Here is a 15,606-nt window from a genome sequence, read left to right as displayed (position 1 = left end):
TGGTTTATTGGACCTTTTTGAAAAAAAAACTCCAGAGTTGAGAAAAAAGCTGTGAAAAAAGTCCCTTACGTTGTGATAAACAATTTTGCGCCCGGACGGTATGCAAAACGCTGCTCTTGCAAAATTACAGCTAGAATGCTCTTGTGCAATGTCAACAGGTTGTGTTAGCTTTCGCTAGAGCTTTATAGCATGAAAGCTAACTTGGTTGTACTAAAACTATTTTTGCATGAAAATATAAGCTTCAGTGCTGGCCACCAGGGGTAAGAGTAAAACCTCGTGTTTAAACGGTCATCTGGAATTAATCATAAAAGGTATGTTTTAGGTAATTTTATCACTGTTGTTCTTGCTGTTTAATTATTACTCAATTTTAAGCAATATTTTGCCTAAATTAAAGCAGTTGAGGCATTATTGTGCAAAAATTTACGTAGTTTTTTTTTTTAAACGAGACTGCAACAAAGTTATTTGAAAAGAATTTTTAAAGATAATGGTTCGGCTTCGATAGGAGAAGAGCAGATCAAATGTATTAAACATAACTGTTTTATTTACAATGCCTAAACCAAATCAATTTGGAACAAAAATAGCCAAAAACATGTTTTTTCTTGAGTGCACTTTTATCATTCATTTTAGGGAAACATGACAGTTTCAACCGAGAATTCAACACACAAATCAAAATATGTACTGTTTAATAAATTAGTAAATTTTGGTATTTTCTCGTTAATCCTACGCCAAATTTTAAATGAACACAGCATACACAATTTTTGTGTTACACTTTTCTCCCCTCGTTTCCCCACGCAAATCACACTTTTCCGTCACTCCTCGAGCAGCCGGGCGCTCTTTTCCTTCTCCTCGGTTAGGGCTCGTGCGTCGTGCACCACAACCGGTACCTCCAGCCCTTGCATCCTGGCGGCCCGCACGAAACCCTCGTTGCTCGTCACCGTGACCGCTTCGTGTTGCATTCCGAAGGCAAAGATTTGCAAACTCCTAGGTTTGATTTTGCCCCCGACGCGAATGTTTTGCATTTCCGGTGGCAGCGGAACATCGGGCAGCATTTGAACGCGCTCGAAGAGCTGTTCGGCGCGAGATTTTTCTTTTGGTCCGCCCAGGATGGAGAGAATCTCCTGGAAGGACGATACAGCCGTTTCGCAGCAGATGAGGTCTTTCCCGTGGAAGAGATCGTCCAGAAGGGGTTTGATGGGCTTTTCGCGTTCCCAGCGGGCCTGTTCGGTGAGCAGCGGTTCCGAGTACTCCCAGTGGGACGATCCGTTGGTCATGGCGCTGACGTACGCAATCAGCGTCGTGATGTCCAGATTGAGCTTCCGAACGGCGGTCGGTTCCGTGCGCGGCACGGGTTGGGAAGTTTGCTGAACCAGTACGGTGATGCCGACCTGCTGCAGTTCCTCGATCAGTTCGTCGTCGATTTTGCTGAGAAAGCGAAAAACGACTCGCGGAGGTTTGAACATGTGCGGGTTAGCCTCGGCCGCCTCCACGTACTCTTCCGCCTGTTCCAGAATACTCTTGGAGCCGTAACTCGTTCGCCCGTGAACTCCGTCGGCCAGCGATTTGGGATTCCTGGCGATGACCTTGATCCAGGTCGCTCCCCCATCCGCAACAATGTCCACACGCAGCTTCGAACCACGATCCTCCAGCGGCAGTGGAAAGTCCACGTGAGTCACGTCCGTGCAGCTCATCAGACACTGCACCAAACACGCGAAATGGGTCAGATTCGAGCACAAAATGTGATTTATCGTGACACTCTTCGCGTTCTTCACCTGTGAGAAAGAAGGTTCAACGGCTTTTAATCCTTCAGGTTCAAGGTCTCCCAGAGATTGCTGGTGAAAGGGACTCACCTTGTTCAGGAACTTGAGTTCCTGGGAGATTTTCTTGCCAATTTTGCGCACTCCGTCGACGCCGTCCAGCTGGGCTAGATCCGCCAGTAACTTTTGACCCGTCTCGATCTTCTCCAGGGCCAGCGCGTCCAGTTCTTCCGTCGAGTACTCCATCGTAGTCGCGTTCAGGGATTACAACTGGAAGGGTTTTTGGAGCTGTTTTGTTCGCGTTGAGTGCGGAAGTGATTTTGTTTTGATGTTTGACAGCAGGTTGCGAGAGACCCAAACACAAACAGGGTGGGCAAGAGAGGACTGCCAACCGAAAACAGAGAGAGAGATGTTATTTTTGGGACGTTTTGATGTAACTTCTTTATCGATGTGCTTTAAAACACGTGCCAGAGGTGCTCAACCGCTGAACATCGTTTAAAAAATATATATATTTATGAAAATATTTTTTTTAAGATTAAGTCTCAAATATAGTTTTGACGTGTTTTATTTAATTTTCCTTTCATTTATTTTTTCCTGTGTTCTGGAGTTTAATTTTGTTCTACAAAAAACTCAGAAAAAACATTTCAAAAGGGCAAAATCTTCAACCTGCCCATTGGAAAAATCAACATTCAATATTTTGCAATTTCTATCAATTCAAAAATGCATTAAAACAATCAATTTTGTCAAAAAGTATCAAAAAATAGCAATAACTTTATTAAACAGAGCGATTTGAAATTAATTAAGGTATTTTTGCTATTGAAAATTGACAAAAAGAAATTTAAAAGAGCGTGCCTACATTTTCGCCCCACCGTATTCGTCACCCACACCCTTACCAAAAATCATGATTTTTTGAGTTCCAAATCCCACTTTTCATACGATTTTTTGAGTTCAGGTACTACAACCATAAAAATGATTATATGGGTTGAACTGAAAAATTCGTATGAAAAGTGGGATTTGGAACTCAAAAAATCATGATTTTTGGTAAGGGTGCACCCAACCCAACCAAAACAAAGGTATCACCCGCCAGGTTACACCACAAAGCAAATGTAAACAACAGTATCGCCCTTTTGTGTTGGGTTCATTTTTCGGAATTGAAGGAAAAAAAAGTGGTTAAAAAACTATTTTATCATTATGAAACATTACAGTCACACTGACTGTAATGTTTCACAATTCAGGGAGAAACCGACCAAGTGCAGAAACATCCGTGATTCCGGTGATTGTGGCGGAGCTGGTCTTTCCGAGCATCTTTCGATAACCTTCTACGCGGACTGGCCCACTCCCGCTGTCGACTCGCACAGGGAATCGAAGGAATCGCGTGCTTGTGTAGAATCCGACCTTTTGTGGAATCACAAGAAGTTCATCGCGAAGTGGTTCGAAGAAATCTGAACTTCTAACTTCAAGCAAAACAATGTAAAACGGCCGAAGTCGAAGTGTAAACAAAGAGTCTGTCCTGCTCACGTCAGTTGATGTTTATATTAGGAAAAAGCAGGATAGATTATTTGTTTACACTTTGGCTTCGGCTCTATTACAATGTTTTGCTAGACTTGCAAAACCGTCTTTATCGCAATTTCGCGGGGCATTTATCCATATATGGCGGTCTCTGGCGGATAGGGTCCTTCGGGAACTTGTGTTTGGAAATCCGTCCCGTGTCGTTATTTTTTCATGGAAATCATTTCAACATTATGAAATTATGCCTTTTTTATCACGCGGTTTGTTTATTTTAAAATTTTGACAGCAAATGCGTTTTTCATCTTCTTTGTTGTCTTCATGTTCGCGTCGAACATTTAGGTTTCATAAACATGGCCGTCGTGACAGAGGGCTGCAGAAAAGGTCCTACTTGACAGTTCGTTCGTTCGTGGTCTCCTAGTTGATCCATCGAATAAATGTTGTCTTGTCAATTTCTTTTGTTTGCGTTAAAATAAAAAAAAAAAGCGATCAGAAATTAATATTACCCCGAAATAATATGTTTTCATTACTGCAAAATATTTTGTTTACGTTGTAGAAATGCAATATGCAATCAACAATTTAAATTCAACTAAAATGGGGTCGTAGAACTCAAATTTGATGCTAAAAGAACAGAAGGCATTAGACTATAATAAGCCCGAAAATTTGCACTTTTTCGTGTTTGACAGTTTGTCAAACTCGCAAACAATGCAAAATGTATGCAGGCTGACGTTTCGGTAAACAAACAAAGCTGACAAGTGCGAGTTTGTTTGTCAAAGTCTAATACCTCCGGATCAAGGCTGTATATCATAGGTACTCGCGATCTTCCTTTGCATTAGTGTGAGTGCATGGCTCCGTGCCACTAAAACCAAAACAATAACAAACGAACAATGGACCGTGCCAGGAAAACCAAAACATAAACAATGTCAGTGTCAGTGGAGTGAGAGAGTCAGAGATAACGATTTTGACAACCGCACTACTACACACTCAATCGCGAGTACCTTAGGTAGAAAGCCATGCCTCCGGATAATCTATCGGCATATCGAGTCCAGACTGTAAAATTACTACACCACAAAAAAGAATTCCGCCCCCGGGTGGACTCGAACCACCAACCTTTCGGTTAACAGCCGAACGCGCTAACCGATTGCGCCACGAAGGCCATGTATGAGTGCGTTGATAGTTAGAAACAGAATCGGGCGTTTCAGTGTGGGCGTGAGACACTATCTCAGTGTAGGTGTGTACAAGATAGAAGATTCAAATTTTACAGTTTGGTCAGATTCATCCAATGAATCGAACAGTGGTCCCATAAATAGAGGACAGTGTGGAGTTCATCATGTTTGACTAGCATGAAACATTTAGGGAGCGTTCTTTTATTACGTAACTTAAAAATCGGATTTTTAGACCCCCTCTCCCTCCCCCGTAACAAAGTTTCTATACAAATTTTAACATTTTTTTTTTTAAATATACAGATATAATTCAGAATTTGTTGAATGTGTTCTTTAATGTCATTCATTCTGAATTTTGTTTACATCAAAAGTTCGAAAAAGTATCAAAATTAGGAAAGCGCTGTTTATTTTTAATGATTTGCAATGGAATTCGTAAATCTATCTTCACCGTTTTATGTGCTTAAGTAAAAATTCAATGAAATATTAAATAAAAATCAAATTTTGAAAGACACTAGAGCAGGGATTTTTTCGGAGATGTTAGAATCAAACACAATACTTCTTTCATTCACTTTTAACCATTTTTTTCATCATTTCAGTTTATTTAAATTAATTTGTCACTATACTTGTTTTAGTTCAATTTCTTACAATATACGCAGTTTTCTTTTGTATTTTTCCCATCTAGTTTTCCTCTCTTTAAAATACGTAATAGCTATAATATAGTTATCGAATACCTAATTTTACCGATTTTTTTTTGCTTCATTCGTAACCAATCTTCACTTCCAAACGCTTTCGTCAGAAGATTTTCCACTCGTGTGTTCCACTTGTATATAGTTTTTCCTTTCATGCGCGTTTTCTCCCCCGTTTTATTTGTTCTAGATAAACTTAAAAACGAAAAAAATAAGAGTACAACGACGTTTTCTCTGAGGGTTTAAAAACTATAAAACAGAACGCGTGTGTGTCCTTGTAAGCACCAGTTTTGTGAATTTATTTAACCTTAAATTTCATTCCACGCTTGCGTATTCAAGAGAAAAATGCAACACTTGAGTTATGATTTCTTCTGCTTCTTTTTCTTTTTGTTTTACTAGAAAATTTCTCGCCCCGCGTTTCGTCGCATGATGAAGTGCGGCTGTGTACCAAGCCATGGGAAAATGGAGTTGCCAGTGTTTTGTTGTTTCAATCGAGGAGCGTTTTATTCACTATTTTGATTTAGTATTTTCTGCGGAGGAGCCAGTGATCCAAACATTTCTGCCCTTTCTCTCGACTTGTCTTTGCCTTTATACACAGTGTTGCCGGTTTTTTTTTGTTTCTTTGTTTCCTCTTCTCGTTTAATTACAATATTTACAGTGTTGCTAGTTTTAGTGGATTTTTGTTTTAAAACACGTTCGCCTAGCCACGTGCGCTTCTGTCCCTTCGCCCTCACACACAGTTACGTGCGCGCGCAACTACTTGGTTAGGAGTTAAGTTTAGTTTACCTTTGTGGTTTTTTTCTTTCTTTCTTCGTAAAAATATAAAAATATTTCCTCTTTCTGTATGCGCGTGTGTGGTTGTGTTAGTGTGAGTGAGCGTGTATGTTTCTGTGTGTTTTTGTCTGTTTAAATTGTTCGACATTTCGCTAGTTTTTTTTTATCTTGCTGTAAGATTATTCTTTTTTGTTTTTTTCTCTATTATTTGTTTATGTTTTAACCGTATATCGATCAGCAGCGAGTCCGCTGGCAACAACCTCTCAGCCTATTGTTTTGCTTTTGCTGTCTATTTGTTTAGTTTGTTACATTTTTATGCATTGAAGCAAACGTGAACTCAGTTTTGATTAAATTGTTTTTTTGTTTGTTCTTTGTTTAAAAAAAAAAGCAAATATGAATATATAATCTTTATTTTTCTTCTGTCTCATCTATCTTGTTTTGGTATTGGTTTTTCGCTCATTTTAGTAATTACGTTTTGTGATCAGTTTTTTGTTGTTCTATGAATTGCGTTATCGATGAAAATATGATGATATCTGTGGTGCAAGTAATTTACGCCAGCTAAATAAATATTTAAGCAATTTTATTGGAGAATTTGCTTTGTTGTGTACTTTGATGTTCGAACGGATGTGTTATTTTTGTAGTTTTTTTTCTCTAAATGCGATAATATTTTAAATTTCTTCAAAACGGAAAAAAAACTTTAAATTGCACGAAAAAGTCAAACTTCTTCGATTGTTACAACAATACGCACCAAATATTCCAAAAAATCCTCTTTAGAACAAACAATTCAATCATAAATTGAAAGAAGTTTATGAATTTTGGGTAAACTTTTATCGAGGTTTGAGAACTTTTATCCGGAATTCTGGTGAGTAGTGAATAGCTCAACTGGAAGTGAGCAGGAAATGTTATATTAAAAGTTTTGCAAAATAATTTGTTTATTTCGTAAAAATCAACCAAATGAAAAGAAGTAGAATCAAATCATCAACCTGTCAATGATTCAAAATTTACCCCAAAAATTTGAACAAAGTTTGAAATGCCATCAAGACAAAGGATGAACACAAATTCATCCAAGTTGAAATCAAATTTTCCACCAAGTGTGTCAAAACGAGTTGATTGCAATGGTGTGCGCCCAGCCCCGCCCATCACAAGCGTCGGTGGTGTAATGGTCAGCATAGTTGCCTTCCAAGCAGTTGATCCGGGTTCGATTCCCGGCCGACGCAGGATACTTTTTTTATGATCGATGTTGATGAGGTTGGTAGAATCGGAGCTACACTGAAGCAAATCAGCACTTGCAATTCATGGTAAATGTTCGGTTGATAAGTCGTTTGAATTTTAGCAAAATAGGGCAAATGTTGCGACTGAGGTTGTGCCTCTTTTTGTTAATGTGATGCATTTGATTTGAAGCTTGTTTTTGCGGGTTTGTTTACTTAACTATTGTATTGCACTCTAGTTTGTTTACATCGGCAAACGGTTATCGAACATGGTTATGTTTCGTGTTTGTGTGTGTGTTTGTGTTTGTATCTGTGTCTGTGAGTGTGTTGAGATAATTATGACAGCGACGACTACGACGACGATAACGATGAGAATGCGATAAAGACTTGACAGTTGGGGGGAAATGTGTCTGTATGTGTTTGTGTGTGTTTGTGTGTGTTTGAGTGATGGTTGTATGCGATTTTATACATGGTAGACTAGTCACTACAGTCCGCTGTATCGATTAGAAGGATACTTGTTCGTCTTCAAGGTAAAGTATAAATAGCTCTGGTTTCGATAGTACAATAGATTAACAACAATAGAGTAGAACGAGTGTGTATGTATGTGTGTGTGTGACATTTTCTGATAAAGGAAGGCTTTGCATATATATGTACGTGGGAGGTTTAGTTTGATTTTAAGGGGAAAGGGACTTCAAGAACAACTATCTATACCTTTTGGATTACAATGAGTGGCTTTTGATTGAACCTATAGCGAACGTTAGAGTGGCTATTTATCAGAATTTGTTGTTTTTTTTTTGGATGCGTGTGTGTGTGATTAGTAGTCATAGTTCGGGGTACATTCACAGTTTCTTACGTTCTGAACACATACAATCGATTAGAAAACTTTATCCTCTCTTTCTTTCCGTACATCTTCCTACAAAGACCATATAAAACTATACACGCGACGCAAGTTGATTCTGCAAGCCAACTCGTCATCATCTTACGGTACCATCGAACAGAAGAAGATTTTTTGTACAATCTCACCGTAAACAAAGAAGAAAACTAAATGAACACGATAACAATTGGTTTACTTGATATTTCTAATCTTCGAAAAGTCAGATCGCAAAAAAATCCGACCGTTAACCGCAACTGGTTATGCATTTTGTGAGCTTTTATGTTGGATCTAAATGCCACCTTTGTAGGGATGTTTGTCTCAACAAAAGCTTCGATGTGTTTAGGTCATCACCACCGGTGCGCGCAATTGCAACGGTAAACTAGTTGCTATTTTTAGTCCCACAATCGAGCTTCACAAAATAATCTCTTGCTCCACAATCCTGCGATCAATCCCAACGAATGCCGAACAGAACATACTCTTTGAAAACCAAATGGGGGAAAAACTAAATTGGCGCGCGAAACCGATCAACAAAACGGCCGAAATAGAGCTAGTAATTTGATTCCTAAATTTTGTCATATGTTTCAATAATTACTACACTTTTACCTTCCGTTGCGTTGTGAGTCTGTGTGTCTGTCTGTTTGTTTGTATATGTATAGAATTTTCGCTAAAAATATTTACCACGTTTGCGTTTGCTTGCACTCTCTCTCTCTCTATCTTGCGCCCACGCGCAAATCTCGCCCTTAGAAAACTAATTAAACTTTAAATTTATCATACTTTGCTTGATCGGCGCGCTTGCGAAACGAGGAGCGCGTAATTGAAAACAAACGAAACGAAAAACAAACAACTTAAAAGTACCGGCTCCGTAAATACTCTCTCGAACGAAATCGTAACAACGAAACAACAGCTCTGCCTATTGTTGCTCAGCTCAGGATGCGGTGTGTGGATGTTGCGTAGCGTCGTTAATGGGTAGTATTCGGAGCAGCACGGTAAATGTAATAGTAGTGGTGTTAGTAGTACTCGGTAAAAATTGGTTACAATATACAACAACTAGTGGAACAACATCTACTGGAGCCGCCTTTACTCTTTTGCCGCTGATCTAAAATGGAAAACGGAAATTTTATTAGATATGATTGACCTTGTAGGAGAAAAGAGCAACTCTCTGAGAAAGTTACAAAAAGCGGTACTAACATTTCTGTCCCATGGCAGGCGCCGTTGGTGACCAATTATATAAATTACGGTTTAGTTCACCAACGGAGGGGCAACCATGGGTGGTCTCTCAAGCTCAAAATAACTTGATTGTCTTGATATGCTTAGCAATATTTCGCAAAAATAACTTAAAAAATTGTTCGTTTTCCATATTACATTGAAATACAATATTATGAAAAACAAAATTTTGAATACATGAAAGTGACTTAAAAAGTTGAACCACAATATATACGAAACCATTTAAAATCTTTGGCATTAGACTTATTTCGGCTTTCCTACTTTACAAAATTCATGAGTTTAAAAAAATCGCGTGATATTAAAATTATTTTAAAATTTTAATATATTTTCAGATTCGGCACAAGCATTCAATGTATCACAAAACGCTTTTAATATGCCACATAAATGACTTGCAACGGAGTTAAAAAAAATGTATTTTTCTACAACTCGTCACTTCTGTGCTATCTTGTGACAACGACCATTCAACTCATTTTCGATCAAAATGGTCGTTGTCACAAGAAAGCACAGACTGTTAACATTATATGAATCTAAAACCCAAGTTTAAGGTCAGATAAACTTTTTTAATTGTGTTTAAAGCTGCAACTCATTGCTTCCTTGGTCGACTAAGACATATAAACACTAGATGCTTCGTTTACCTATATTTTTGAACAGTCTTCAAGTTCAAATTTGGAGGGGATGTTGATTCCAACAAAAAATGCAAGAAAACCGATTTTTATCGATCTTAATTTTGAAACTAGGATATCTCTGGAACCACAAATCCGGTAGATTGATCCAGGACACATTTTGAAGAAAATTTGACGTATAGAATCGATTGACGCAGTGAAATCAAAAATAGTTTTCAGTGTGAATTTTGCTAAAATCTACAAAAACTATTGAATATGACATAAAAATTTGCGCCAATGCTATAATAGATATGCCGAATCACTTAAAATATCAGATTTTATTTTCACTGGATTTTCTCATGTGTTGCAATAATGCAATTTCCGATGTAGAGCAGTTCTCTCCGATTTCGGTCATTCGATTTTTTTGTATTTTTTAATCCGACTGAAACTTTTTTGATGCCTTCGGTATGCCCAAAGAAGCCATTTTGCATCATAAGTTTGTCCATATAATTTTCCATACAAATTTCGCAGCAGTCCATATAAAAATGATGTATGAAAATTCAAAAATCTGTATCTTTTGAAGGAATATTTTGATCGATTTGGTGTCTTCGGCAAAGTTGTAGGTATGGATACGGACTACACTGGAAAAAAATGATACACGGTAAAAAAAATTTGGTGATTTTTTTATTTAACTTTTTATCACTAAAACTTGATTTGCAAAAAAACACTATTTTTAATTTTTTTTATTTTTTGATATGTTTTAGAAGACATAAAATGCCAACTTTTCAGAAATTTCCAGGTTGTGCAAAAAATCATTGACCGAGTTATGAATTTTTTAATCAATACTTATTTTTTCAAAAAATTGAAATGTTGGTCGCAAAATTTTTTCAACTTCATTTTTCGATGTAAAATCAAATTTGCAATCAAAAAGTACTTTACTGAAATTTTGATAAAGTGCACCGTTTTCAAGTTAAATCCATGTTTAGGTGACTTTCTTGAAAATAGTCGCAGTTTTTCATTTTTTTTAAATTAGTGCACATGTTTGCACACTTTTGGAAAAAATATTTTTAAAAAGCTGAGAAAATTCTCTATATTTTGCTTCTTCGGACTTTGTTGATACGACCTTTAGTTGCTGAGATATTTCAATGCAAAGGTTTAAAAACAGGAAAATTGATGTTTTCTAAGTCTCACCCAAACAACCCACCATTTTTTAATGTCGATATCTCAGCAACTAATGGTCCGATTTTCAATGTTAATATATGAAACATTTGTGAAATTTTCCGATCTTTTCGAAAACATTATTTTTAAAATTTTCAAATCTAGACTAACATTTTAAAAGGGCGTAATATTGAATGTTTGGCCCTTTTGAAATGTTAGTCTTGATTTGAAAATTTTGAAAATAATGTTTTCGAAAAGATCGGAAAATTTCACAAATGTTTCATATATTAACATTGAAAATCGGACCATTAGTTGCTGAGATATCGACATTAAAAAATGGTGGGTTGTTTGGGTGAGACTTAGGAAACATCAATTTTCCTGTTTTTAAACCTTTGCATTGCAATATCTCAGCAACTGAAGGTCGTATCAACAAAGTCCAAAGAAGCAAAATATAGAGAATTTTCTCAGCTTTTTAAAAATATTTTTTCCAAAAGTGTGCAAACATGTGCACTAATTTAAAAAATGAAAAACTGCGACTATTTTCAAAAAAGTCACCTAAATATGGATTTAACTTGAAAACGGTGCACTTTATCAAAATTTCAGTAAAGTACTTTTTGATTGCAAATTTGATTTTACATCGAAAAATGAAGTTGAAAAAAATTTGCGACCAATATTTCGATTTTTTGAAAAAAATCAGTATTGATTAAAAAATTCATAACTCGGTCAATGATTTTTTGCACAACCTGGAAATTTCTGAAAAGTTGGCATTTTATGTCCTCTAAAACATATCAAAAAATAAAAAAAATAAAAATAGTGTTTTTTTGCAAATCAAATTTTAGTGATAAAAAGTTAAATAAAAAAATCACCAAATTTTTTTACCGTGTATCATTTTTTTCCAGTGTAGTCCGTATCCATACCTACAACTTTGCCGAAGACACCAAATCGATCAAAAAATTCCTTCAAAAGATACAGATTTTTGAATTTTCATACATCATTTTTGTATGGACAGCTGCCAAATTTGTATGGAAAATTATATGGACAAACTAATGATGCAAAATGGCTTCTTTGGGCATACCGAAAGCACCAAAAAACTTTCAGTCGGATTAAAAAATACAAAAATTAAAATTGAAGAAAAAAGACCGATTTCGTAGAGAATTGCCCTGTAACAAAATAAACAAAATTAAAAGATTTTAGGATCAATTCAAAGACGCTATGCATAAACATCATCTTTCATAAAACATATATTTTTTTTATATTGTTAATGAATTTAATTTTTGTTTAAAAATATTTTTAAAAATAAAAATGCAATAAATTACTATTGAATTGATACTAATATCGTCGACCAAAAACCAGATAAAACATCATGTCAAAATTATTAGGCAAGAAGACACAATCAGGACGCAATAAAACCCAAATAAACTTTCCCTCAGAGAATTGCTCACCGGCGGCGCATCGCCAACCAAAATACTAACCTTGCGAGTTTGGCTCGGGTAGATTATCACGTGGTACCAGGTGCATCACGGTCGTTTTGCCCAGCGGCAGCCCCAGCGCGCCCAGCGTCACGTTGCAGTGCAGGAACCGGCCCTGGTAGATAAGTCTTAGGATCTCCGCCTTCGCCACCGCTTCCGATTCCCAGTCTGCAAGGCAAGAGGTGTATTGTTAATTTAGTGTTGTAATTTGTGCCAGTGCATTAAAGGTTTCGAGTCTGAGAGCAGGTTGAGTTGAGGAGAGCAGAAGAAAACTGGTATTTGGCAGCCCCTTTCACCAACCGGTTCTATGGTGTAATGGTTAGCACTTTGGACTCTGAATCCAACGATCCGAGTTCAAATCTCGGTAGAACCTGAAATGAGTATTTTTTACACTAAAATTTCATTTAAAATTTAACTTTAATCAGTCTTCGTCTCAAATTTTGTTCAAGAAGAAACAGAGTCAAATTAAATATTTTAAACAGTTTCGCGGGGGTAGAATAAAAAATATTTCATTTTGCATCATACGTACACTGATGCGGATTCAGGTACACAGTAAAAAAGTTCGATTTTGGAAGGTGACAAAAATTGACAGTGTCATAATACTATGTAAATTTACACAGCTTTGATATAACACATTCTTTTTGCGCAAATTCTCTCCACATTTCCCGGAGTTTTTTTAAACGGTGTATACTGGGAATGACCTGGCCAAGTCCCGTACATCCGTCATCAGGTGGTCTCGCAGCGGCAACGAACATTATAAAAAAACTGACCTAAAATTAGACCCCGCAAGGTAGTAGTGATGCCGCAGCGGAATAATTCATGAAAGAGCGCGCGCAAAAATATCGCACACGTAGGACGTCACGTCACACGTCAGCCGGGTAGCATACCTTGCAGGCGCGCACAACAAACTCTTATCACAATGATCTTTTTATTAAAATTACGCTAGAGTAATGGGGGCGTAGTTTGTTTTATGGCGGTTGACGTCGCCATTATGGCACCCTGCGTCACAACAAAGAGTGCTGTTTTAATGGAGGTACTTTTAAAGTTTGTTTGAAGTCGAAATTTACGTGCCTAACGTGTGTTTTGCACAATATAAATAATACGTTACGCACGCACAAACGTAAGTTTGAGAGCAGGGCACGCAAAATTTATTGCCATGCTCGCAATATCGATTATATACCTATTTTGGTCACATTAGAAATTATGAAAAATCTAGCTAGATGCAAATAGGTGAATTTGGCCTGGTCACGTGTTACGTGGATAAATAATATTTTAGGTTTAACATTGGCTTTGCACCATTAGGTGAAAGTCACGTGGTTCCTACACGATCCGTTGGCAGAGAAACAAATACAAGATTTTTTTGAAATCGATTCTTGCCAACAAAAAAAAAAAACATTAAAACACCATTTTGTTGACCACTTTCATCCAAGCTGGACCACCCTTATTGCCTGAACTATGGCTAAATAGAGGAAACTTTTTCGCAAAAACATTGTACTTGAATTGAAACGACTGGAACCATATTTTTAAAACACCACTTTGCACGAAAATTTCACGGAACGTGATTTTTTTTGAATGCCCTTGAAAAATCATTCAGTTTTCATCAAAACCGAAACTTCTCAGAAATGAGTAAGGGGGCATCTGTCAAATTAGTCACGTAAGATTGTTCTCAACAGGACATTATCTACCGAAAAGAACTAAAGTAAAGATTTTGAGTGAAATATGTAAAGCTGACTTATAGGTATTGCAAAACATTCCTGATCTTCTTTAGTGATAATAAAATAGTATCCTAAAAGAAGTAAATTTGAACCTTCTCAATGTTAAAATTACACATTTTTTTCTGACATAAAAGATGTACACATTCCCAGATGTAATATTACCATGATTTTCTTTACTTTGTGCCTTTTTGATAGAATGTATTAAATATCTTTAAATTTACATATTCTTTCAGTAAAACAGTTTTTGTTTTTTTTTTATTCATGTATGCTTTAAAATGGGGTTTATAACTTGAAATTTATAAATACTTAATTTAAATTTAAAGTAGCGTTTGCGCATTTCATTTTCATTTTGTATGGAAATTTTTAAGTGAAACCCTCTATGAGAAAAGGCTATAAAATCACTCGAAAAATGAACTTCTTTATTCGACCTCGTAGACCCACCTTCACGTATACCTATCGACTCAGAATCAAATTCTGAACAAATGTCTGTGCGTGTGTCTGGATGTGAGTCCATGCACCGAAAAATATGCACACGATTATCTCCGGACTGGCTGAGCCGATTTGGACCGTTTTGGTCTCATTCGATCCGTCTTGGGGTCCCACAAGACCCTAGTTGATATTATGAAGTTTAGAAAAGTACTTCAAAAGTTATGCTTAAAAAACGATTTTAGCTAAACTTCCGAAGATTGTAAAAAGGGTGGTTTTTGTGAGAAAACCCACCATACTATACGTTTTTAGAAAGGCCTTTAAAAGACCTTTCCAACGCGTTCAAAAGATTGAGGATCTGACAACCCCATCAAAAGTTATGAGCACTTAAGTGTTATTTGTACACTTTTTTGAGGCTGGATCCCAAATATTTTGAAGTAATCAAAAGACCTTTTCAACAAGCCCAAAAGATTGAAGATCTGACAACCCTATCTAAAGTTATAAGTACTTTAATGTTTTTAATAAAAATTTTTTGAGGCCGGATCTCAGATATTTTGATAAAAATATGCGAGGAAGGCACCAACCACCTAAAGGTGGATTAATTAAAGTTTTTTTTATTAAAAACAACAATAGTACTTTGAATGTTGTTGTTCAAAGCTAGGTATTTTAAAGGGTTCCAACCTTTTCTTTTAAGGTCTTGTCGCCTGACAGGAACCCTTAGTTGGCAGCTCGATTGGAACTCTGAGAGTAACATTGATAAACATAAACATTAATTTTCCATGTGTGCTCTCTAATTTCTACGAATTTCAACGTGAAAGCTTCAGAAATAAGGCTTTCTAGTCAGAAATTAACCAACACATTCAAAGTATGTTCACATGGCAGCTCTTTTTCCAACAAAAGATTTTTGTCAGGCAACTTCTAGTTGTTTTATTATTGACCGCACGATATGTCAGCCAACATATTTCGCAGGACTGTGACAGCTCGAGCCCGATCATTGTTTTCATTAGGACACTGTGACGAGAAGTTCGTCATTTTTGGGCTAAATTA

General features: G+C 36.7%; 2 protein-coding genes and 3 non-coding genes across 5 annotated transcripts in view; 2 read left to right on the top strand and 3 right to left on the bottom strand.

The window, feature by feature from the left end:
• Positions 1-519: 519 nt before the first annotated feature.
• Positions 520-2,113, bottom strand: LOC120416953 (UPF0415 protein C7orf25 homolog). The gene is made up of 2 exons (XM_039578862.2): positions 1,848-2,113; positions 520-1,769 (listed from the first exon to the last, which is right to left on the bottom strand). The coding sequence occupies exons 1-2, from the start codon at positions 1,998-2,000 to the stop codon at positions 810-812; spliced, it is 1,113 nt and encodes a 370-aa protein (XP_039434796.1). The 5' UTR covers positions 2,001-2,113; the 3' UTR covers positions 520-809.
• Positions 2,114-4,342: 2,229 nt separating this feature from the next.
• Trnan-guu (transfer RNA asparagine (anticodon GUU)) lies at positions 4,343-4,416 on the bottom strand. The gene has a single exon. It is a non-coding gene; the product is annotated as a tRNA-Asn (tRNA).
• Positions 4,417-7,028: 2,612 nt separating this feature from the next.
• Positions 7,029-7,100, top strand: Trnag-ucc (transfer RNA glycine (anticodon UCC)). The gene has a single exon. It is a non-coding gene; the product is annotated as a tRNA-Gly (tRNA).
• Positions 7,101-12,416: 5,316 nt separating this feature from the next.
• LOC120415538 (SKI family transcriptional corepressor 2-like) overlaps positions 12,417-15,606 on the bottom strand; it is a 116,147-nt gene continuing 112,957 nt past the window's right edge. Inside the window, exon 4 of the mRNA XM_039577107.2 lies at positions 12,417-12,586. Within this exon, the coding sequence (XP_039433041.1) occupies positions 12,417-12,586 (170 nt within the window). The remainder of the gene's footprint in view (positions 12,587-15,606) is intronic.
• Trnaq-cug (transfer RNA glutamine (anticodon CUG)) lies at positions 12,720-12,791 on the top strand. Its single transcript has one exon. It is a non-coding gene; the product is annotated as a tRNA-Gln (tRNA).

The sequence above is a fragment of the Culex pipiens genome, chromosome 1, assembly GCF_016801865.2.
Source record: "Culex pipiens pallens isolate TS chromosome 1, TS_CPP_V2, whole genome shotgun sequence".
In the NCBI taxonomy this organism is placed as follows: domain Eukaryota; kingdom Metazoa; phylum Arthropoda; class Insecta; order Diptera; family Culicidae; genus Culex; species Culex pipiens.
Note: the sequence above shows the minus strand (reverse complement) of the source record. Positions and strands in the feature narration are given on the sequence as shown.